We start from the raw sequence: 24,868 nt of genomic DNA on the forward strand, positions 1-24,868 counted from the left end.
CTGAATTCCATTTCTGATAATTTGGTTACATCCATATCCGTTACTTCTGTGGCAGAGGCCACTGACTCACTGTCTTTTCTTTGCTGGGGGGGGCTTCTCCTTCTTGTCATTCTGATGAAGAGAGGTTGCGGGGTTTCCAGAGCCCAAAATTATTGACTGGGTCCCAGGCCGTGCCTCTTGTTTTATAGGGATCTTAGAGATGTGGGCTTCTTCTTTAAAGATTTTATTTATTTACTTATCTGAGAGAGGGAGACAGACAGTCAGCAAGAACGAAACAGAAGCAGGGGAGTGAGAGAGGAAGAAGCAGGCTCCCAGCGGAGGAGCCCGATGACGGACTCCTTTCCGGAACGCCAGGATCACGCCCTAAGCGGAAGACAGGCGCTCAATGACTGCGCCACCCAGGCGCCCGGGTTGTGGGCTTCTTGATTTTTCAGCCTGCCTTCTGTGTTCTGGGGGAGGGGCCTGCCGCGCCGATACTCAGGCAACCCTGTTTGGTTAGAGTCTCCGTGTCCCCTGCGAGGGGGGATGGGGATGGGCACTCTCTGAGCCGGTATTTCCGGGCTTTTGTTCTCTGGCGGCTTTCCCTGGCGGCCGGCTATGCCTCTTCTGAGGGTCAGAGCAGCAGAGGCTGCATTGTCGCAGAACAGAGGGATTGCGGCCCGTTCTCCACTGATGTTCTGGCCACTTTAACTGTTACTGTTGGTGCTGCTCAACCCTGCGGCCGTCCCAGGATGTGCGCACCAACTCGGCGACCCTGCCCTCACTTCCAGGGCCAGCGCGTCTCTGTCCTTTGTGTTTCTAATGCCGCCAGCCACCGGCCGCCCCGCGCGCTCCCGGGTCTCCCGGTCTCAGTCTATGCCCGGTGAGCACACCTCGATTCCGGAGTTTCGTGAGAAGCCTGGTGGCGTGCGCACCCGGTTCAGGGTCTCAGCCTGCTGTTTCGCGGGTGCCGACCGCGAGTCCGCCCGCTCCCCCGTGCAGGTGGCCCGCCAGCCGCCAGCCGCCCCGCGCGCACTCCGGGAGTTCCCGGTCTCAGTCTGGATCCCGTGAGCACACCGGGATTCCGGTGTTCCGGGAGATGCCTGGTGGCCCTCGCGTTCACGGCTCACCCGGTCTCAGTCCGCTCTCTCGCGGGTGCCCTCTGTGTGTCCGCCCGCTCCCCCGTGCAGGTGGCTGCCGCTTCCCGGCGCCCAAACGCGGCGGCTCCCTCCCCCTTCCGTTTATCTTCCGATATCCGTGCACGGTTTACAGCTCCCCTCTTGGTACCTCAATACTCAGCGCTGGAGATGTTCATTTGTAGAGATCCAGATGCATCATCCTGCGTCTCAGGCTGATTCTGTGGTTATATAGGCTGGGCTGGTACCTATCCAGCTCGACTCAGGGGACCGGCTGAAAAAGGGGTCCCCTACTCCTCCGCCATCTTAACTCCAACCAAGTCCTTAAAGGAATTAATCCAATTACTCAGGCTTTAACTTTTGGAAAAGAAAAATCTGAATTCTATCCAAACATTAAGTGCCCGCTACTTAAAATAAAGGTGATGCATACGTTCATTAACTTGATTGTGGTGATGGTTTCACAGATGTGTACGGAGGTACAAACCATCAAGTCATATACATTAAATGTGTGCAGTTTTCTGTATATCAGTCATATTTCAATGAAACTGTTAAGATTAGAATAAAGAGAATAAAACTTGGGAGAGGCTAAACAATTTTATTTCACAAATTTATTTTCTAGGACTACTGCCTAAGAACTCTGTACCTATATACTCTATAGGAATTTTTAATGGTCTACATTTGGGATATCTCTAAGTTGTGTAATTTTATTACTACAGTATCTACAGTGTCACATGATATTAGGTTGTCTGTGTTAGATAACATATCTGTACTTGACACTGAAAAGATATTAGAAGGTAGATTTTCAGTTACAGGTTTAGTGTGGCTTTGCTCACTTTTTATCTAGTACTCTGATTTGGAGTAAATTCTGAAATGTCCAACATGGGCCCAGAAAGATATGCAAAGGAACTGGCAATGGGAAAATAAAACTGAGAAGGTGCACTCTTCTGCCTTAAAGAGAACTGATTTCTCTCTTAAGTGGTGTAAGCATACACTTTGTTAACCTTAGTTTAATGTTAAGCCAATGGGTTAAGAGAAAATCTTAGAAATATGGTGAATATGTGAAAATTAGGAAGAAATACATGCTCCCTATTCTTCGTATTTCTCTCCATGTGGAGGGGCATTCTTTTCAGAGTAATTTTCAAAAAGTAAAAAAATACATGATTCATACAATTATTCAACAAACACATGCAAAATATTTTATTCAACTAGTTAAACCAGTAAGATGTTAAGGCTGTTTCAAAGGAGAATTCAAGGAATAAACACTGTAAAATCAAATGACTACATTTGGTATCAGATACTCAATTGATTAATATTCTATAGTACCATAAAACTGTAGTCTTTAGGATATCTTTTCTACTGAACAGAAATCTACACTTAATGTGTCATTTCAAGGTGTGAGGACTTTAAGCAAAAAATAACAAAGTCAGATTCCTGCGTATTTTCCTGAATAATTAAATAATTTTTGGATGAACTTGTAAAATAATGACATTGTAAAGACAGGCAGTCATTCTCCTACTTTATTTCTAAGGTTTGAAGATTTTTTCAATAACTCATTTGGGCAATTCTCCTGCCCCACTCCTATCTCTCCTTTCACTGGTGTTGAAAAGACTTATCTGATAGGTAGATTTGGGGGCTTTGGGGTTTTTGTTTTGTTTTGATTTTATCTTTGCAACTTTTCCTTTTTCCCCCTAATTTCTTTGTATTGTAGTAAAATGCACATATCACAGAATTTAGCATTTAAAAAATTTTAAGTGTACATACACTTCAGTGGTATTAGTTATATTTACATTGCTGTCCAGCCATCACCACTATCTAGCTACACTACTTCTTCCATCTTCCCAAACTGAAACTCTATACCCACGACAGGTAGATTTTGAACAAGAATCTGGTATGCCAGATCTATCCTATTCCCTTCCCTCTTTTATGTTACTTTTCTATAACTAGATTTCAATAAAATGTACCCCCCTGGTTCGTGGGGTAGATTGGGATCCAGTACTGTCTATCTGATAGATATGACTACCTCAAGATTTCTTATTGCGATGTTCAAAGCCATCGTTCAATACTTGTATCTGTAATAAAACGGCACTTTTAATATCCATTTACTTGCCTACTTTCTCTCTCTAACTGACTCAGAAATCAAGCAAGGAAGAGGATGGGATTCCTTCACAATCCCAACAATGGCAAGGGACCCAAACACTTTTATGAATATTATGTGTCATTACACATTGGAAGCAAAGTATGGCAATACACTTTGGTTGTGATGAGCACAGGGTGTTATATGCAACTAATGAATCATTGAACAATACTAAAAAATTAATTAATTAATTAATTAAAAAATATTTATATATAATGAATCTCTGCCTCAGAAATTCCTCTTCTGATACTTTACACCAAAGAAATAGATGACAGTTATTTAAAATACGATTTTAACTTAGAATTTACAATAGTTAAATATGGGAAGCTTTACCAAATAATGGCTTGTCCATAAAGAGTACAATGCAGAAAAAAATTGTGATGCAAATCTATATTTTTACCATGGAAGAGTATTAACAGAAATTGATTGAATGTATACTACTTTCAATATATTTACATGTTTTTCCACTGAAAGTACAGACCTGAAGCAATTTTGGTGTCTTTTGTTAATACTTTGTAATCTATGGGTTGAAGAATAGCCAGAAATATCTTTTCATCAGAAAATTATTGTTTTGTCCTTGCAATGCATCTAATAAAATGGTTGCACCTTATTGTCTCCAAGGACATGATTCCCACTGCTGCCTCTATTACGTATTTGCCAAAATGCACTGCATATTAGAATCATTAGTCATGTTCAAACTTCGGTCACAGAGGACCCACTCTTTACCCACAGAGAGAGCTCCTGCACATCCATAACAGTCTGAAATAATAAAGCACTCATGTAACTTCACTGTGTAAAATTCTATCTTTGCCCAGAGCAATCAGAAATCATCTGGCAAAATCTTCTAAAACTCACCTTAGATTGATTGTCATTTAAAATAAATGACAGGGTCTTTTCAGGTTTGCTATGTAAGAAATTATTTCCCTAGGTTTAAAGTGGAATAGAATATTTAATGAGAGTTTGTTGGTAACGCAGAGAACAAACACTATCTGCAGTAAAAAACTGTCCATGAGTGTGTATGTGTCCATGAGAGGGGCATTTGTGTGCATATCTGACTCCACTTACACTTCCAGTTTCATGGTTGGGACCATCAGGATTACACAGTCACCTAAAGCCATAAGAGTAAGTAAGTATATTCTTATTTGGTAATTTCAGTTTCTTTCTTCATTCAACAGTCTAGTTCCTTGTTCTCTGCAAAATCTCAGACTGATCTTTTTAAATATGCGATGGAAATAAATTAACTTTGATATCTCCAAAAAAGCAAATAATTATGTAAAATGTTATTTTCTTTTAGAAAAATTAAATGTGAAGGGATTGGAGTCACTGCACATATTTAATACACGTATCAGTAGAGATGGGTCCAGAACCTGTTCACTCTTTTCATCTTTAGTATCTATAGCCATACCAATCGTATCATAGGTTCTCAATAGATATGTATTGAATTGATTCATGAGTAGTCATAGAAATAGGAGGGACAAACAGAAATGATCTGCCCCACAACAGACACTTATCAAACTATATACATTTACACCAACATGTACCTGTGCCTTCATCACAGTGCCAAATTATTAGCAATGTGGTCGTTAGCGAGCAGACCTAATTATAAACACAAACATTCCTTGCACTATACTAAATTGAAAATACACCTGAATTAGAGTGGTTGACCAGAACATTCAAAATATTCCAGGATCACGGAAGATAAGTGTTGGTGATCAGAAAGAAAGCAGAGTTTGGGCACCTGGGACAGCGCTCCGAGTCAGGAAGCCAAAACGGAGCACTGAGAGCTTTAGAATTTTCTCAATTGGGTCAAGAAGGGTCAATTCCTATATGAGCCTGTCTAAAAGGGTACCTGGTTATCAGTTGATGATTTCTTCCTCTGCGCATAGATTAGTGCTCCTTTTCTGCAGAGAGGCCTACAATCCAAGGTAACTTCCTATCTGTCGGACTCTGATGCTGTTATATGTTACTGTCTTGATAGAATTAACATGCTTCAATTCACCAGACCATAGAAAAGCATACTTCTAGGTTTCTTGTTGGGTTCAGATGGCTAGAAATAAGTGAAACCATTCATATAACAAACTAATTAATTTTTCCATAAGAAATGCTTTTCTTTCTTAGACTGGAGGGGGAAAAAAAGGCAGAGATTCTTTATTTACAAAAGGAAATAGTTGCCCATATAATTAATAACCTAATGACAGTTGAGAAAGAAATGTGAAATACCTATTGCCTCACGTCCAAAATTGCAGTCTCTGAACTCTGCCCTTAGTATTCCTTACAGAACAATGAATGGGTTATTAGAGGTACCAAAATTCACAAGCTTCATAAAAAATTCAGGAAAGGAGTGCCTGGATGGCTCAGTCAGTTAAGTGTCCGACCCTTGATTTTGGCTCAGGTCATGATCTCAGTATGCTGAGATTGAGCCCCTCCTTGGCTCTCGCTGAGCATTCAGCCTGCTTGAGATTCTCTCTCTCCCTTTCTCTTTGCCCCTCCCCACAGGCTCACATGCATGCTGGCTCTCTCAGTCTCTCACTCTCTTTTCCTCTCGATAATGTTCAACATAAAATTTGTCAACACTGTTTGACAAGTTAGTCACAAGAGCTATCATAAGACTAGTCATAGACTACAATGGGAATATTAAGAGGAAAAGCTACTTCTATCTTACAGGATTATACATAGATTCCTAGTGAAATTTATACCTAAACCAAAACTTGAAAGACGGATAGGGAGGGTAGAGGTTGCAAGTACAGAAATCACTAAAGACAAAAGGATCAGCCTATGAGAATTTCCACAGATAATTTTAAGCAAGGCCTTTTATGGGAACTGCTAGTAAATAACTGAAGCTAACTGAATCAGGAGATGTGAAACCAGCAGCCTGACTCTACAGACTGTATTCTTTGTCACTATGAGATACTACCTTTTTTTCCCTTACCTTACTGAAGTATAATTAACACTGTTATATTAGTTTCAGGTGTACAATATAAGGATTCCACAGTTCTATACAGTACTCGGTGCTCATCAAGGTAAGTGCACCCGTATTCCCATTATCTATTTCACCCAGGCTCCACCCACCTCCCCTCTGGCGACCACCAGTTTGGCCTCCCTATTAGAGTCTGTTTTCTTCTTTGTTTCTTTTTTTCCTTATTCTTTCATTTGTTGTTCCTTAAATTCCACAGATGAGTGAAACCATGTGGTATTTGTCTTTCTGTGACTGACTTATTTCATATTCATTATATCCTGTAGATCCATCCGTATTGCTGCAGATGGCAAGATTTTGTTCTTTTTTTCAGCCTGAATAATATTCCACCGTATACCATAAGGGTATATGCATACTAGGATGGTAAGATAGCAGCCAGTGTAAGTACACTAGGAGAATAGAACAAGCAATTTGGTCAATTGTATGAAGTAACACAGGAAATATTAGAAAGATCTCCATGCGCTCACTAAGAAACTTAAATTTTATAATGAAGGCAAAAGGGAGTGATGGAAAGCATTAAAATTACTACTTGAGTCACAAAAAATCCATTTACAAACCCTGAAAACCTTAACTAAATGTTTATTTTTTAATTCAACTTAATGTCAGTGTCTTCCCTCTCTACCTAACTCCAACACCTACCTCATTCTCAGGACTCATTACCATCTATCTGTTGCTGCCCTCAACCCAGCTTCACCTTAATTCTGCTACATTTGCACAGTTCTGATATTAAGAGGTAAAGAAATACCAGCACCCATCAGAGCTGGCATTACCAAAATAACACACCATCTCTTCAGATCCTCAAATACCTCTTCTGTGCTCTACTGCTGTGGGATCGACCTCTTCTTTCCCTTCCCAGATTACTCTTATGGTCCCGTGCTTCTCCGTATAAGCTTTAAGACTCTTCTAGTATTTCTACAGCAAATTGCAATACAGGAAAATATATGAAATACCAAATGTTCTTTTTCGGTTTCCTGCCACCGTTAGGCATGAGAACACCTTTCTTCTAATTCTATACCAGTCTTGAGAATGCGAAAACTATGTGACTTTCTAAAGCCCTTTTAGCCTGTGTTCAAGGAGCAACTAATTATTTCCTATTATTTTCCTCCTTCAATCTCTACAAGGAAAAAAAACCCCTGCAAAAGTCTATGTCGTTTTCTTTCCTTCTGTTATTCTGGCTCCGTATCACTGGAAGATAGCAGAGGGCCCCAAACACAGAGATCTCATTCAGAACCATCAAATTCTCTAAACTAGACTCCAACTCTCTTACCCCTGCTAAACAAATTTCATAAATTCTCTAAGGATGGAAGACTTCTCCTTACTCATTACTCTGAATAAAATATTTATTGCCTGAAAATATTCCATGAATCTAAATTTTTGATGCTTTTGAAACTTAAAATCCATAAATATATTCCTTCTTCTACTCTTCACAATTGTTACTTAAAGCCAAAATGAATTAACATTCACGTAACTGAGAGATAGATCAAGAGTTTTAAGGAAACATAGATAACAGTTCAGTAACATTTTTCCAGGGCGCCTGGGTGGCTCAGTCGTTAAGCGTCTGCCTTCAGCCCAGGGCATGTTCCCGGCATTCTGGGATCAAGCCCCACATCAGGCTTCTCTGCTGGGAGCCTGCTTCTTCCTCTCCCACTCCCCTGCTTGTGTTCCCTCTCTCGCTGACTGTCTCTCTCTCTCTCTCTTTCAAATAAATAAACAAAATCTTAAAAAAAAAAAAAAGAAAAGAAAAAAAGAAAAGAAAAGAAAAGAAAAGAAAAGAAAAGAAAAGAAAAGAAACATTTTTCCGCATCACATAGGGGAAAATTAATCACATCTGAGCTTTTTAAAAAATGATTCTGATTGTGCTGATTTTAAAATACTGAATGGAGAAGCAAAGACATATGTTAAGTGTATGTTAATATGCTTTTGCAATATTTTACCTATGAGGTAAAGACACCCAGAATAAAATTAGAATTGCGAGTGAGAGAGTAAAAGAAGCAAATCAAGAAGAGAACCAAAATGGCAAGACCTAGTGATGAAATGGGAGTAACATAAACGGAACAAGAAAGAATGTCTTTATATGTGACTTAGGGTTGACAGGGAAGGATATGCAGTAGTGAGAGGCACACTTAAAATCCTGAAATGTGCACATCTACAGGACTCTCAAAAAGAAATAATAAGATAACAAAATAAGAAAGCTCAGTGTAGTTAATGAGTTCATGATATTTATTCCAAATGCACCTGTATATATTTTACCTATATTATCGAAAATTATCAGTATAACCCAAAGATGTAAATGTTATCTTTACCTGAATTTTGCACATGAAAAAAAGCACAAGATAAAGAAGTTAGGCAAACTGCTCCAGGACACTCAGAAAGGAAAAAGGGAAAGTGTAATTCAAACCCTCTAAGTCTGATCTAGATGTCCAAGCATAAGCTCATCGTTGAAATCAGAACACTGTAAGACGTATTTTTCCCTGCAGATGTAAATTTGGGAATTACCAGCCCATTTGAAGTCACCTTACTTATAAGAATCACCTGACTTATAAGAGAGAGCAAAAGAAAGTATTTTCTAGAGAAGCGATTTCAGATGCAGAAACAACCATAGGGATTAGAAAAAGAAAAACCACGAAAGAGAATGAAAAAGAATAGACAACGCAGTAGGAAGAAATTCAAGGAAATGTGAAATAGTGGGAACTAAGCTATAAAGACTTTCATAAGTTAGCATTTTATAGTCTCATATGACACAGACTTTGAGGTAAATGAGGACTGAATTTTGTTTAATGAGTGAAACGAGAGGGAGGCTGGTGGTGGGCGACCCTGGCTAGAGTAATTTAAATGGTGCAAAAATCAGAGGAGTTCATGTACAAATGGTAAATAGGACAGAGGAGACAATTAGTATGTAGGTGAAATTTAAGCGAAAATGTGGAAGTATAATTCAGAAATGGCTAAAACCTCTTAAACCTATTATACCTAAATGTCATTTATACTAAGGTGGTTGATTATATTTCAAACTGAAACAAGGCTAGCCAAAAACAAACAAAAAAACAGGGATATGTCTCTTCAACTCTATAAACATACTCCTAATGTTCCCTTACTTCTCTGTAATAAATTTTGAATCCAACACATTGCTTACCAATACATACAAGGAGAGATATGTCATTGTCAAATGTGTTCAGAAAGAAACAACAGAAATTCAGGTTAGAATTTTAATATCAAGAAGCTGCTCTTCTTTCACTTAGCATAATCTCCAGTCCATGTTGCTGCAAATGTTGGGTAATCGTTCTTTCTGATGGCTGAGTAATATTCCATTGTATATATGGACCACATCTTCTTTATCCACTTGTCTGTTGAAGGGCATCTCAGCTCCTTCCACAATTTATGCTAAGTGAAATAAGTCAAGTAGAGAAAGACAATTATCATACAGTTTCACTCATTTATGGAACATAAGAAATAACAGGGAAATTGGTAGGAGAAGGAAGGGAAGAATAAAGGGGGGGTAAACAGAAGGGGGAATGAACCATGAGAGACTATGGACTCTGGGAAACAAACTGAGGGTTTCAGAGGAGTGAGGGATGGGGGATTGGGATAGGCCTCGATGGGTATTAAGGACAGCACATATTGCTTGGAGCACTGGGTGTTATACGCAAACAATGAATCATGGAACACTATCAAAAACTAATGACATACCGTATGGTTACTAACATAGCATAATAAAAAATTTTAAAAAAAGAATCTGCTCTTAATGAGAACCCTTTGAGAGGAAAAGAGAGGGGAAAGTTCTAAAGATCTAGAGAATACAAAACAGTAGCAGCTAATTAGAGTATGTGAGGACTTTCACTGCTGAAGAAATCTAGAAGAAAGTACTGATTGAGAAAATACAATCCCATACCTCAGTTTGCAAGCTGGGGAGAAACTCTACTTAGCACAAGGATACCCCAGATTCATCAAAATCTATTCTAAAAGTAGAAACAAAATACAGCCAAAGGTAAATATTACAATGTTAAATGTGCACCTTTAAAGTAAAATTTCTATGGTGAAAACCTGAAAAAAAAATTGGGTTGTTAACACATTTAAATGAATCTTTAAGAAAATATAGCCAATAAAAATGTCTTCTTTTCCCAATAAAAATGTCTTAAACACACTTCCAAGAAGATGGTCTAAATGAGCTGACACAGGATAAGCTATGCAATAAGTAGTCATTGCCTGTTTAGTAACTAATACACATGTAAACTTTAATACTGGGATTATCCTGCCAAAGACCAGTGTTAGTTTTTCTTCAAAGTCTTCTCTGCTAGAAGCATGTCTGCAGATAGAAAATTGGGGACGTCAGAATTGTTGATTCAAAAGCAATATATGGAGAGGTTTTTTTTCAATGATGTTTATAAGATGATACATTGAACTGACACCAAGTATACCTAAGCTGTAGGTTTATTAGAAGCAGCAACAGAACGTATGTGATTCAAATGTGAAGACTCAGTTTGTGTGACACAAAGAGGTAATCAAACGTTATTGTGTGTTATGCGCACTCACATCTCAACTAACCAGTGTATAGGAATCACTCTCAGATTTACTTCTCTTGAGGTCACACACTGGCCAGGACTTTGGAGCTCTTCATATAGTCTTCCTCATCATTTCAAGCAGATTGGGCAAAAAACAGTAGTCAAGGATGAGAAACCAAACATCAATAACGTTCATCTTGCTGGGACTGACAGAGGACCCCCAACTGAAAATTTTGCTTTTTATCTTTCTGTTTCTTTCCTACGTGCTGAGTGTATCTGGAAACCTAACCATCATCACCCTCACTCTGATTGATCCCCACCTTAAAACACCGATGTATCTTTTCCTCCAAAATTTCTCCTTCTTAGAAATTTCATTCACAACTGCTTGTGTCCCCAGATTCTTATACAGCATATCATCTGGGGACAAGTCCATTACCTATACTGCTTGTGCCAGTCAACTGCTGTTTACAGACCTCTTTGCAGTAACAGATTTTTTTCTCCTGGCCACCATGTCCTATGATCGCTATGTGGCCATCTGCAAACCCCTGCATTACACCACCATCATGAGTAGCACAGTCTGCAGGAACTTCATCCTCTTCTGTTGGGTAGCAGCACTCATCATGATTCTGCCACCAATGAGTCTAGGTTTGGGCCTGGAATTCTGTGATTCAAACATCATTGATCATTTTTGCTGTGACGCATCTCCTCTCCTGAAGATCTCTTGCTCAGACACATGGTTGATAGAACAGATGGTTATAGTCTGTGCTGTGTTGACCTTCATCATCACCCTCACATGTGTAGCTCTTTCCTACATTTACATCATTGGGACCATTCTACGGTTTCCCTCTGCCCAGCAAAGGAAAAAGGCCTTTTCCACTTGTTCCTCCCACATGATCGTTGTTTCCATTACGTATGGTGGCTGCATCTTCATTTATGTCAAACCTTCAGCCAAGGATGAAGTAGCTATTAATAAGGGGATCTCACTCCTTATTACTTCTATCTCACCGATGTTGAATCCCTTTATTTACACACTGAGAAACAAGCAAGTGAAGCAAGCTTTTCATGACTCAATTAAAAAAATTGCATTCCTCTCAAAGATGTAAAGGAGAAATGAGTCAATGCATCCAACTGAAAGGAAGGAGGAAGAGGCCCAAAACCTGAAGCTTCTAATACTATTTGTCTTTATATCATTTATTCTGCAGTCATACGGACATTCTCACTTTCTTCTTAAACAGCTGACTATGAACCCTATTCCATATTTATTCTCCACTAAAACTAAACTCTGGGGTATTTACTCTTAGTGTCTGACAGCAACTGATGTTTGCCAAACATGTAGGTTGTTATCCCTGGAAACACAGTAGACCACTTTTTTTTTCTTTTTTTGCCATATTTGTATAGTATTAGGTGCAACAATGTAGCCTGTGTTATACTTAAGAGAAAGGCTGTGGAGGTGATGTGCCCCATTTCTAGACCCGGCCTGTAAAACACCTAATATGTGATTCACCATCCTTTTCTTTTCCCCACCTACCAGCCAGATGCCAGGTTTAAATGACTTTGTAAGCTTCACATCGGTGATGAATACAGTTGATTTTCCATCTCAGCTATAGTCTCCATCCAACGACAGGCAGTCACAGCAAACTTGATAAAGCTTCTCCTCTGCCCCACCTCAACTCAGTTGTCACCAGATTTGACAGGTAAAGTCTTACAGAACTATCCCTGTGAGTTAGTTAAAGGGACCACATTCACAGTTACCTCTATTTTGGCTAAACGCGTGAAATTATGGCCCATACTAAAGTATCGTTACAAGTAAGTATTGTTAAATTTAATACTGTGAATGTTCTGTCCTGACTCTTGGCATCATCTTCCTCAGACACCCGTAAATTCAAATCCAGGCTAGAAGAACCATATGAGGAAAATAGTACTAAAAGTAATACACACAAAGTTGTGAATTTCTACTACTACCCACCCCTCTTTCACATCTCCTGGTCCTATAAACCTTTCCAGCTAAGTGCCCATACTATTTCCTATCATGTTCACTGTGAGAAGACAATTATTTATATAAAATTCCAGACTTTTGTCAACCACATTTTTGGAATAACTAGTGTTTAAACCGCCCTTTCCAATTTCCTAGCAGTCCATTGCATTGAGAGCATTATGGAATATAATACATCTATATAATGTTTTGTTCTTCTTGACCCATCATGTACATTGATAGGAGTAAAGTATGTAACTGTATCAGAAGGAATAGATTCAAGATGCTCTACAAGGGATTGTGCACATGGATGTGGTCCCTCAATCTCTTGCAGATCCCCTAAACTTAACCGAGGGAGTAAATTTAGCCCCCTGTACAAAGATTTGCCATTCCAAATCACAATCCCCACTACATTTGGAACTCTAACAAGCGAGGATAAATTGAATAAATCTGAAAGAGCATTTTAAGATGTGCATGTTGAGCTAAAGTGGCTTTCTCAAACATTACAATTGATATTTCACTCGTAATTCTTTAGTGACATCCTAATAGTTGAGCTTTTTTTCATCCTACTCTTTGAAAACATGTTTCTCTGGAGGTCTGTCCTTAATTAATCCCTTGTAAGGGGATTTCACCAGGTGACCGCTTCTTTTCTGCTACCACGCACCCTGCCCACTGGTCCTCGGTCACAGCTTTGATCCAACACCATTAAGGCCAGGCTGTCATCGCTCTGCACGCCACACCCTGGGACCTAAAATGCAGCTATGACTAGACTGCACTGGTCTATGCCCAGCCCACTGAGGCTCTACTGCCCCCTCCCTGGAAGTGGAAACACTGCACCCCACCTAGTGGGCCGCTTCACACTCATTTGCAGATGCAAGTCTATCCCACCAAAGCCAGTTTGAAAAGGCTGCAAGAGGCAACTGCTCCCTCAAATTTGTAGACATCACTGCAAAGCCATGATGTTTCATAGAAACATGAAAGGCAAAGTAATATGACACCATCAGGGGAGCACAGTAATTTTCCAGTAACTGAGACCAAACAAATAGAAATCTATGAGTTCTGTGAAATAGAATTCAAAATAATTATTCTAAAGAGGATGAACAAATTGTGAGGATCTAAGTACAGTATGGATAATAATTAATAATACCATATTATATACTTGAAATTGGCTGAGAGATCTGAAGCATTCTCACCACAAAATAAAAAATTATATACTTATAAGGTGATGGCTATGTTAATTAACTTGATTGTGGTTTTCATCTCACAATGTTTATGTGTATGAAATCATCATTAAATCATTACATACAATTTTATCTGCCAATTATTCCTAATAAATCAGGAAAAAAAACAGACACATATATACAAAAATAATCAATTAGTTAATAATAAAAATTGAAATAGGCCCATGAAATATAAAAACAGAAGAATCATAAAAATCTGGGAGGTATTTCTGAAAACTATCCACAGTAATCATTTGCCTTTTCTTTCATTAAAAGCTTTTTTTCATTATTAGAATAGTTATATTTACACTAAGCATTCATTACACATTTTACAGGATTAATAAATTAGAAAAATTGTCCTTATCATCTTAAAGTACTTAAAATGATATTGGAATAAAAGAAAAGAAAGTTCCCTTTTGCCTTGTAATCTGGTACTTATTATTGCATACCTGGCCTACTTCTGATGTTAACGTTATTTGTATCTGTGTCTCTCAGGACATTTTCCCCAGTTCTGTTTGTTCCACTCTATAGTCCCAGAGTCTTACACAAGAGATTCATTAGTAATGTTTAGGTAATTACCACCAAGGACACATTTATTTCACTTAAATGAAAATTGGGTCAATTTTGTCAATTTAGAAATAGTTTCCTGTGCTAAAAATATCAGAATATCAATTTTTACAGAAACAGAGATCCTTATCTACCCATTTAAACTATTATAAGCTTTGTAGTTAACAGGGTAAAGGAAATAATTCCTGGGCTCACAAGGAGACAGGCTTCTTGTTGAAAAAGTCTTCCTCTTATGTAGATGGTGGACCGCTTAGTGAAAACTGCAATTACTCAGCTCTCTGTGTAAGTCTGCATTCAGAGAATGAGCAATCAGGGCCCACCCCCCTCTTCAGGAATATTCTTGATCACATTTTCCACATGCTGCCTTTTTTTCTGCCTTGAATCATTCCCATTATTTATTCTTCAAGTCCTTTTTAATGTTGTAATTCTCCTTGTATTTATATCATTCCTTTACCAAAGTTAGTAAGGATCATGATGTGAATTTTTAAGAAAAACTTGATTTTCATCATCTATTATGCTGCTTGGAAACTGACGTGCTTTTGATTCACCATATGGGTTTTTGGTAGGCTGGTGCAATTTGTTATTCCTTTATACGATTTTTTGAGAAGAAACCACTTCATTTATGTTACAATGAAACCAATCTTGCTAGTGTCCTTTGTAATTTTCTCACATTTCTACCATCTGAATTTTTCCAGTTTTCTAACATTTTCCATTGAAGCTGGAATTGATTTTATTCATTTTTAAATTCATCTTTGTATTTTATTGTTGGCGTTGAAGTATTCTTTTGGTTTTCATTTTTTCTCTGTTTTTTTCCTTCGGTGTTTTATCCTTTTGATATCATTATCAGTTAACAAATTAAACGATCATATTTATCCATCACTTACCCAGAAGTCCCTATTTAAATACTTCACCATGCAAAATAGTTCTGTATTTTGGCAATATCATGAAAAGGTTAGGAGAGAGTCGAGTTTAGGCATGGCTGTCCCGGAAAAAAATTATGTTACTCTAAGGAGGAAAGGTACATTTTTATTATTTTTCATACAATGAAAGGGAAAGTAATGATATGAGGGTCGATTTTGTAATGAACATTAAAATTTTTTGAAAGAAGCCCACATTGACAAATTCCAGACACAGTAAAGTTGACTAGACTGTTCAGGGGAAAATATTATTCCTGAGTGTCTTCATTGTTTTACTTTGATAGAAATTTCATTCTTTGATTGACTTCTCAAAAGCTTGCTTCCCTTGTTTCTCAGGATATAAAGAAGAGGATTAACACAGGGGTCACGAATTAATGAGTACTGATAGTCCTTATTAGTGGCCCCTCGTTCCTTTGCTGAAAATTTGATATGGATGAAGATTAAGCTGCCATTGTGACAGAAATTGCAATTATGTCGGAAGAGCAGGTGGAAAAGGCTTTTTCCCCTCTGTTGAGCAGAAGGAAATCTTAAGATAGTCTTGACGATGTAAATATAAAACAGCACCACACGAATGAGGGTCATGACCAATGCTAGTGAAGCATAGGTAATGATTGTTTTCTCTATGAACCGTGTACCCTAACATGAAGCGTCCAGGAGAGGAGATGCATCACAGCCAAAATGATCAGTCACAGTGGAGTCACAGAATTCTACCTGAAAGTCCACACAAAGTGGAGTGAACATGATCAATAAATAAGTCAGCCAACAACCGAGGACAAGGAGTACAGACCCTTTGGTTCATGGTGGTCACATAACGCAGGGGTTTACATATAGTCACAAAGCGATCATGTGACCTGGCAATCAGGAGAAAAGGATGTGCCACTCCAAAAAGTATGACAAAACATATTTGAGTAGCACAAGCACTGTAAGTAATAGTATTATCTGTCATCGCCAGTTGATATGCTATAAAGGAATCTGGGAACACAAACACCTGTGAGTGAGACTTCTAAGAATAAAAAATTTCGGAGAAAAAAATACATGGGAGTTTTAAAGTGAGAATCAATAAATGAAAGCATGATGATAGTCCAGTTCCCTGTTACACTCAACATGTACGTGGTAAGCAGAAAATGAAAAGAACCTTCATTGTGGACTATCAGCCAATCCCAGAAGGATGAATTGGTTACAGCAGGCTGCATGGTTTCTCATTGCTAACTTCTGACTTCTCTCCAATCTGCAAGGACAATTTGAGAAACTGAATCTTCATAAGAGGGATCTCTCAATATCACATGGCAGTGAGCAATAGATAAAGCATAAAGGCAAGCCAGATCATAGGTGATTTTTTTTTACTTAATCACCTACACAGTCAGGATAATTTTGGCCCTTTCTTTGCTTCTATGAGCAGGAGAAATTTGCCTAATAACGCTTCTTATTGAACTGCATATTTAGCACAGCATTCTTCCCCACTTCTTCATTTTGTTTTAACTTTCTAGGAAGAGTGAGTTCAATTAAATGAACACTCTAAGGCAACTTTTTTCTTTTTCTTCAACTTTTATTATTTTTCTTGATCTTAGGAGATGTGACTGAGTAACCTGAGTGCTATACTTGGGCAAAAAACAGAAGATGTGGTCCATATATACAATGGAATATTACTCAACCATCGGAAAGAACGATTCCCCAACATTTGCAGCAACATGGACAGGACTAGAGGAGATTATGCTAAGTGAAATAAGTCAAGCAGAGAAAGACAATTATCATATGGTTTCAGTCATTTGTGGAACCTAAGGAATAGCAGGAAGATGGATAGGAGAAGGAAGGGAAGAATGAAGGGGGGTAAACAGAGGGGGAATGAACCACGAGAGACTATGGACTCTGGGAAACAAACTGAGGGCTTCAAAGGGGAGGGGGGCGATGGTTAGTAGCCCAGTGATGGGTATTAAGCAGGGCACACATTGAATGGAGCACTGGATGTTATAAGCAAACGATGAATCATGGAACACTACATTAAAAACTAAGGATGTAATATATGGTGACTAACATAACATATTAAAAAGAATGGTTACAGAAAAAAAAAACAGAAGAATATTTCTGGCTTTTACCCAATGGAATGAGTATCCTTTAGCACTCTTCTTAACTTCTCCCTGACAGTTTTCATACTTGGACACACTGCCCTAACCCAATGTGGTCTTCATATTTCTGTGATTACTCTTAGAATTTAATTAATTAATTAAATAATTTCTTATATTTCCCTTTTTAAAAGATTTTAAATTTCAGTTATTAACATACAGTGTAACCTTAGTTTCAGTTGTAAGATTTAGTGATTCAGCACTTACATGCAACACCCAGTGCTCATCACAAAAAGCATGCTCCTTAAACGCCATCACCTATTTAACCCAAAAGCCACCCACCTCCCCTCTGGTAACCATCTATTTGAATGTAAACTTGAAAGCAAATATAAGTGTCATTCTTCAATCCTCAACTTTTTTTACATTTGAAATGCCAATACTGAGATGGTAGTGATGCTTTCATTACTTAGATCATCACCTTATCTAGAATTTGCCTTCTCTAACAACCATTACTAGACTTGGACACATTTTTCTAGTTTTATGTTTGCTTGTTTAAAGGGCTACAACAGAATTCTTTCAGTGAAATGTCATCTCTTGGCCTTGGGTCCTTTCTCTTGGATCTTAAAACTTTTTTACAAATATCGGAACTTCACAGCATAGCCTAGGAATCTTTGCACATTTGATTATTTTGATCCTCACCCAGGAGGAAGTGTTGGATACAGGCTATCATCACAGAAATTGCACACTTTCAGATAGTTTACCTCAAGCTGAAAATTTCTGTTACTTTGGTTTTAATGTCACTGAGGCAAAAATCAAGTCAACTATCCCAGGCACATTAGTTTTACATTACTTTTTTAGTTCCATCCAGTCTACACCTGACAGTCTCCACTGAACCATGCCGGCATCTCAGCTTCTCATTCACTGCTCAGTTCATAACAATAAGGTTCATTGTAATAGCCAGAGATTTATGACTACATTTTCTCTTTTTCATGTCTGTCTTTTGATTATCTAAACTTTAAGCATCTCTAAGATTACGATTTTAGGTGTCCTATTTTCCTTTCCTCATATAGGTAAAGTGGAATTCTAAGAAAATATATTTACAACAGAAAGAAGATTAATCATAAAGATGAACATAATTGATCACAACAGTGCACGATAAAAATGCCATCATGTTTCCAATAATCACTTTTCTATTTCCTGGTTATTCCATTTTCCTACCCTCCTTCTCCAGCCATACTACGTGTAGCACCTGTTCTCTATACCATTATACCTATGCTCTTAAAAATATAGTCATATTTTATATCCCTTACAGTTAAGAAATTTAATAAGATCCAGTGCAGGAAGGTAGTAGTATTATTAATTACCTGCTCTTGTTAAAAAATGAGTGGAATAATTATGAATATCCCAAAGACAGACTGCTTTTTAAATAATTTGACTTGTGGGTCTGTTGTCTTTAGCTCTTCTGCTGTCTAGTGTGGCTATCTGCCAAACCCTGTACCCATCCATCCTTTTTTTTTTTCTATTCTGAGTAAGAAATACTGTCACTTCATCTTTCATGAATACTCAACAAACCCCTTTACTCCTCCTCCTTAGTCTACATTGTTTTCTGGTAAACTCTTGCCTCCAAAGGCAGTAAGGATTAGTTTGGCCAGTGAGATAATTTAAGTCTAACATATTTTTTAATTAGGCCAAGTTTGCCCCTTGTATTTTAAATCACTCCCTTTTTGTAACCTTTTTCCACTTTGTTTGTTTCACCGAAGACAGGGAACTTCACTGGGCATCATGCTGTTTAATCTTCCTTTATCATACTTGTTTGTTTGGGGTCTCATTTTTCATACTAACCCACATGCGGAATAAAAATAACGAGCTTACTCAAGTTTATGTCCTGCTCTAGTTTTGCTAATGGCCATCTTTGACTGGTTCGTGTTTTATTAGAGAAGGAAGGAAGCCAGATGTCAGGGACTCTGCCATTCACCAGTAGCTTAACACTTGGTACATAGCTTTTCCTCAGCTGTGGCTGACTCGTTTGTATTAGAAGCTACTCAGATGTTTCGACTCTTCAATCAGTGATCCTAGGACTGCCAATTTTCCTTTATGAAGACAGTAACTCATTATATCCTTACGATTTATAGGCTTGATCACAAAAGGGGGTTTTGGACTTGACTTACGGAGAAGACTTTATGTAGTGTAATTATACTCTCAAATTTATTGCTGAGACAGTCAAAGAATGATCACAATGTCAATTTGTGATATAGAATAGGATCATGGCTTTGGCAATCTCCTGACTCTCTCCAACATCCAAAGATTCACAGTGATCAGCAGGAGGAACTACAGGAAAATCTGACCCTCAGCATTTTAGTGTCTGACGAATTTGTTGTGTATAATTCCAATCTTGCATTTTTTTGGTCAAAGTTCAGATATTTGACCTCTTATTATCAGCTATTGTGATGTATACTGAAGGATGGAAGAATTTCCACTCATCCCTGCAAGACTTTATTCCCACGTGTTCTTCCCCATTTCTCTGCTCAATCCAAGGTGTCCAACCAATAGCTGCTAACCCATAGCTTCGGGCTCACAAACCTTGCATTCTGTCCCATGATCAACACCACCTCAGTTTACTTCCTGAGAATTTGAGTGGCAAACACTTTTCAGTAAAATACTGACCTTTGATTGAGCCTTTTCAAAAATCTTCCCTGGAAATCTTCAACCTTCTTACTAACCTGATAATGGTCATCTTGAGTTGTCCTTATGTTAAAACCTTTAAATAAAGACTTGAGCTAATGGGTTTTGATTGTTTGTTTGTTTGTTGTTGTTGTTGTTTTTTCTTTTTTCTTCACAGTATAAATTGTTTGAGGACAAGGAGGTGGGAAGAAAGCTAATTTTGGTGATCTTATATTTACTAAAAGGTGAAACTAGCTTTGCTCATGAATGTAACTTATTCACAGGTCAGGTACCATTGAAAAATAGTTTAAAAGTACTGTGAATACACCTCATGAAATTTCCAAATATATCTACACAAAGATTAAAGGACAAACTCAAAATATGCCCCCAAATTAGGTGCTACCATAACCTTGAGTTAATTCACCATTTTGTTTTCTTCCTGAAAATTTTCAAACTTAAAAATTTGAAGTATCATACTTAGTGTTCTCATAGTCATTCATAGCTTCTGTTGACAATTTCACCAAAAATGTCCTTAGGTCCCTAGTGCAAGTAAAAGTTAAAATGGGAGATTTTTTTCCCATTTTTTAAATTTAAATTCAGTTAGCCAAGGTATAGTACATCATTACTTTTTGATATAACGTTCAATGATTCATTAGTCGAATATAACACTCTGTGTTCATCATATCACATGTCCTCTTTAATTCCTATCATTTTTAGTAGAGATGTATAAATATAGTGACTATGTGTTTTCAGAAACCCCCAATCACAAAAGCCCTGACAATGCAGAAATCTTAAAAATGTTTTCTTCAGATACCATCACTAGATAATGTTTCCCATTGCAAAGTTAGGAAATAACTTCTTTGCATTTAGGAGTTTAAGGAGAAGTAAAAACCTGACACGGAGGCAAACGAATACCAAAAATGGATTATGGAAGAGTTGATGGCCTGATCTCTTCTAGACATGGAGATAGGGTGCCCTGTAATTTATAAACTATCATGGCTTCTATTATATTTCCTGAATATGCTATGGGTGCATAAGAATCAAGTGAAAAATAAACAAGAGGGTCCTTTGTGATTACTGTATAAAAGCCGGTAATGAATCTTCTGATGAACTTTGACACACAAAAATATACATGTAGCAGTGACACCATTTCCTTAGAGACACAGAAGCATAACCATAGCATTAAATACATAAAGAACCGCAACCATGATATTAAAACAAAGCAAATGCCTGGCTTCTCTTCTAAGGCAACTGGATGTAAGAATTTGATTTTTAATTTGTTTTAATTTTTTACATTAAAAATTTAGAACTTTTTATGATGGAACATGCATACCTAAAAGTGCACCTATTTTAACTGCACATTGCAATGAATTTTTGTTAATTGAACTTGTATAGATAACTAGCAACAACAGAACAGAACAGTACCATCACCTGGAAAATTTCCCAGCGCTAACTTAGTCAGAGAGTTATTAAACATCCACCCACTCACTCTTTCATATCTACTGCCAGGAAAATCACTGCCCTGATTTGTAATAATGTAGATTATTCATGTTTTTGTATTTTGTATGAGTGGAGTCATGTAACATGATACAGTTTATGTCTGACTCTTTTCAGTCAGTATAAGATAATGAGATCCTGCAGTATTATTGCACATGATTGTAGATCACTCATTCTTATTGCCTTATAATATTCTTTTATGTAAATTAACCATATTTTATTTATCCATACTATTACTGTTTTTCTGCCTTTGTAGTGTTCCGTTTCATACTATTATAAATAATGCTTCTACGATCATTCAAGCACATATATTTTCTTCTCCTTGATTTTGGTATGATGGATTTTTTTCTTTTTTTAATTAAAAGTTTTATTTAATATAGTTATAGATTCACATGCACTTATAATAAGTAACACAGAAAGAACTTATGCACGCTTTACCCAGCTTCTTGCAATGGTCACATCTTTTAAGACACAATCTCATAACCAGGACATTGACAACCACACAACCTAAGTCCAGAAAAGTTTCATTATCACAGTATCCCTCATTTTGCTCTTTTTTAGCCACTCAAGCCTCCATTTCCCTTAGCCCTTCCATCACTGGCATTCACTAATTTGCTCTTCATTTCTGTACTTTTGTAATTTTGGTATTATATAAACTAGTCAATAGTGAACATGACTGGTGGGATTGGCTTTTTGACTTTGACCTGGCATAATTCCCCGGAGATTTATCCAAGTTGTTGTCTATACCAATAGCTTGTTTTTTTATACTACTAATTATTATTCAGTGGTATGGATGTGAAATAATTTGATCAACCATTTACATTTTGAATTACATCTGAGTTGTTGTCAATTTTTGGTTATTATAAAGTTGCCATGTATATTTATGGCAGGTTTTATCTGGGATAAATGACTAGGTAGTATGGTATACAAATATGTATAATTTTAAAATATATTTAAATGTATCTTATATATATATATATTTATCCCAGTATATGTAAGTACTATTGATACATAATTTATATGTCCTAAACTCATCCACTTAAAAGTATGCAGTTCAATGGTGTTACTTTTTTATTTTTTTTGGTCCTTACATGGTCAGATTTTTATTTTATTTATTTATTTATTTATTTATTTATTTATTTATTTATTTATTTATTGGTTGTATTTAAATTCAACTTAGTTAACATATACTGTGTTAGTAATTTCAGGGTAGAATTCAGTGCTTCATCAGTTGCAAATAACACCCAGGTCTCCTTACATCAAGTGCCCTCCTTAATGCCCATCAACCCAGTTACACCTTCCCCCCACCCACCTCTCATCCAGCAGCCCTCAGTTTGTCCTCTACAGTTAAGAGTCTCTTATGATTTGTCTCCCTCTCTGTTTTTATCCTATTTTATTTTTTTCCCTTCCCCTATGTTCATCAGTTTTGTTCCTTAAATTCCACATATGAGTGAAATCATATGGTCAGTCAGAATTCAGTGGTTTTTAAACTGTATGCATAGTTGTGCATTCATCAACAAAATAAACTTCAAAATGAAAGAGAATAAAACTATATAGGAGTAATGTTTCTATCTCACTAGATTTAAGCATGACTCTGACATAGGATATGATAAGTTATGATGTATATGGTAAGCCCTAGAGATAACAATAGAAAAATATGCCAAAAATATAGTGAAAGCATGTTAAAACAGGAAATATTCACTTAATGCAAAAGGAGGCATTGAAATAGGAATAGAAAAGAGTACAGTAGACATATAGAGAGCAAAAAGTAAAGTGGCAGAGATATATCCAGCTATGTCAATGATAACATTACATGGGAATGGATCCAACTATCCAATTAAAAAGGCAGAGATTTTCAGTCTGGAGTAATGAAAACAAAGGAACCACTCTATACTGTCTATAGAAGATAATCATAGATTCAAAAACATAAATAGGTTGAAAGGGAAAGATTGAAAAAGAAAATTTAAAACATATATGAACCTAACAATAGAACCCAAAATACATAAAGCAAAAACTGACAAATGAAGAGAGGAATAGACAGTTCAAACAATATTAATTGGGGACTTCAATACTCCATTTTCAAAAATGGATGGAGCAACTAGGTTCAAGTTAAACAAGGATTTAAAAAAAAAGACATATAAAGCAATCGGACCCAATACTATATATCTAGAACACTCAAATCCAAAACAGCAGCATAAAAGTTCTTCTCAACTCTTTGTATTGGTGATTTCCTTTATTGAAATCTGTCTCTATATATTTAGTTTTTGATGTTATACACTCTCTTCTACATTTTTTTGTTTTAATTTGTACTTTTTCTTACTCCTTGAAATGGTTATTTAGATCACCGATTTCAGTGTTCCTTCTTTTTAAAATACAATTACTTAAACTATATATTTCTTTTCAAGCACACCTTTATCTGTATCACACAGACTTTGGCATGTAATATTTTCATATAATAGAGTACACAATATTTTCTAATTTCCATTTTGAGTGCCTTTTTTACACAGATGCTTTTCAGATGTATGCTATTTAGTTTCTGAATATATGCGAGATTTTCAACATATCTTCATATTGATTGCTTATCATAACTTCAATTTCATAAACATTTTTTCTCTTAAAATTAGTGTGCAGTTTTCAGGGTTTTTGTACAATATTTCATACTGATGATTAGGTCTAGTTTACTACATGAGTTGTTTAGACTTCTGTATCATATTGATGCTTTGGTCAGTTTGCTCTATGCAATGCTGAGATAAGGGGTTAAAATTACCCACTATGACTATGGCTTTTTCCGTTTTTCCTTTTTGTCCTATATGGCTTTTATATTCTGAGGTTACATGATAAAGTGTATAAAATTTAGAAATGTTCTATCTTCTTAATGAATAGAAAGATTTTTATCATTTTTTTAGCTGTACTTGTTAGTTCTATTTACAAAAGAATTAGAAACATACATCCTAGGAGTGGGAAATAAAATATATTTTCAGATGAAAAGGATTTCTTTTCTTTTGAGGTAATGATTTTAAACATATTTTTTCCAGTTATATAATTTGCCACTATATCTCTGTTCCAGTGTTTAATCCTATTGCACTTATGCTTTGGATGTACATCATCATTTTCCCCAGCTATGAATCAGGAATCCTGCATCACTTATATTAATGAATTGTTTTCCAATAAAAATAATTGTATTTCTCTCTTTTCTTATTTTTTTGTATGATTTTATGACTTTTTACGTGCCCAAATTATCTGTTCTCTTTTTGA

General features: G+C 36.8%; 1 protein-coding gene across 1 annotated transcript; it reads left to right on the forward strand.

Annotated features, from left to right (window-relative positions):
* The first annotated feature begins 10,856 nt into the window (after positions 1-10,856).
* LOC148108706 (olfactory receptor 6C2-like) lies at positions 10,857-11,822 on the forward strand. Its single transcript, XM_087869093.1, has one exon. It carries the CDS (start codon positions 10,887-10,889, stop codon positions 11,820-11,822), a length of 936 nt encoding a protein of 311 aa, XP_087725219.1. The 5' UTR covers positions 10,857-10,886.
* Positions 11,823-24,868: the final 13,046 nt, after the last annotated feature.

Source organism: Ursus americanus, chromosome 17 (assembly GCF_024610735.1).
Source record: "Ursus americanus isolate L20-20 chromosome 17, mUrsAme1.1.p, whole genome shotgun sequence".
Lineage (NCBI taxonomy): Eukaryota > Metazoa > Chordata > Mammalia > Carnivora > Ursidae > Ursus > Ursus americanus.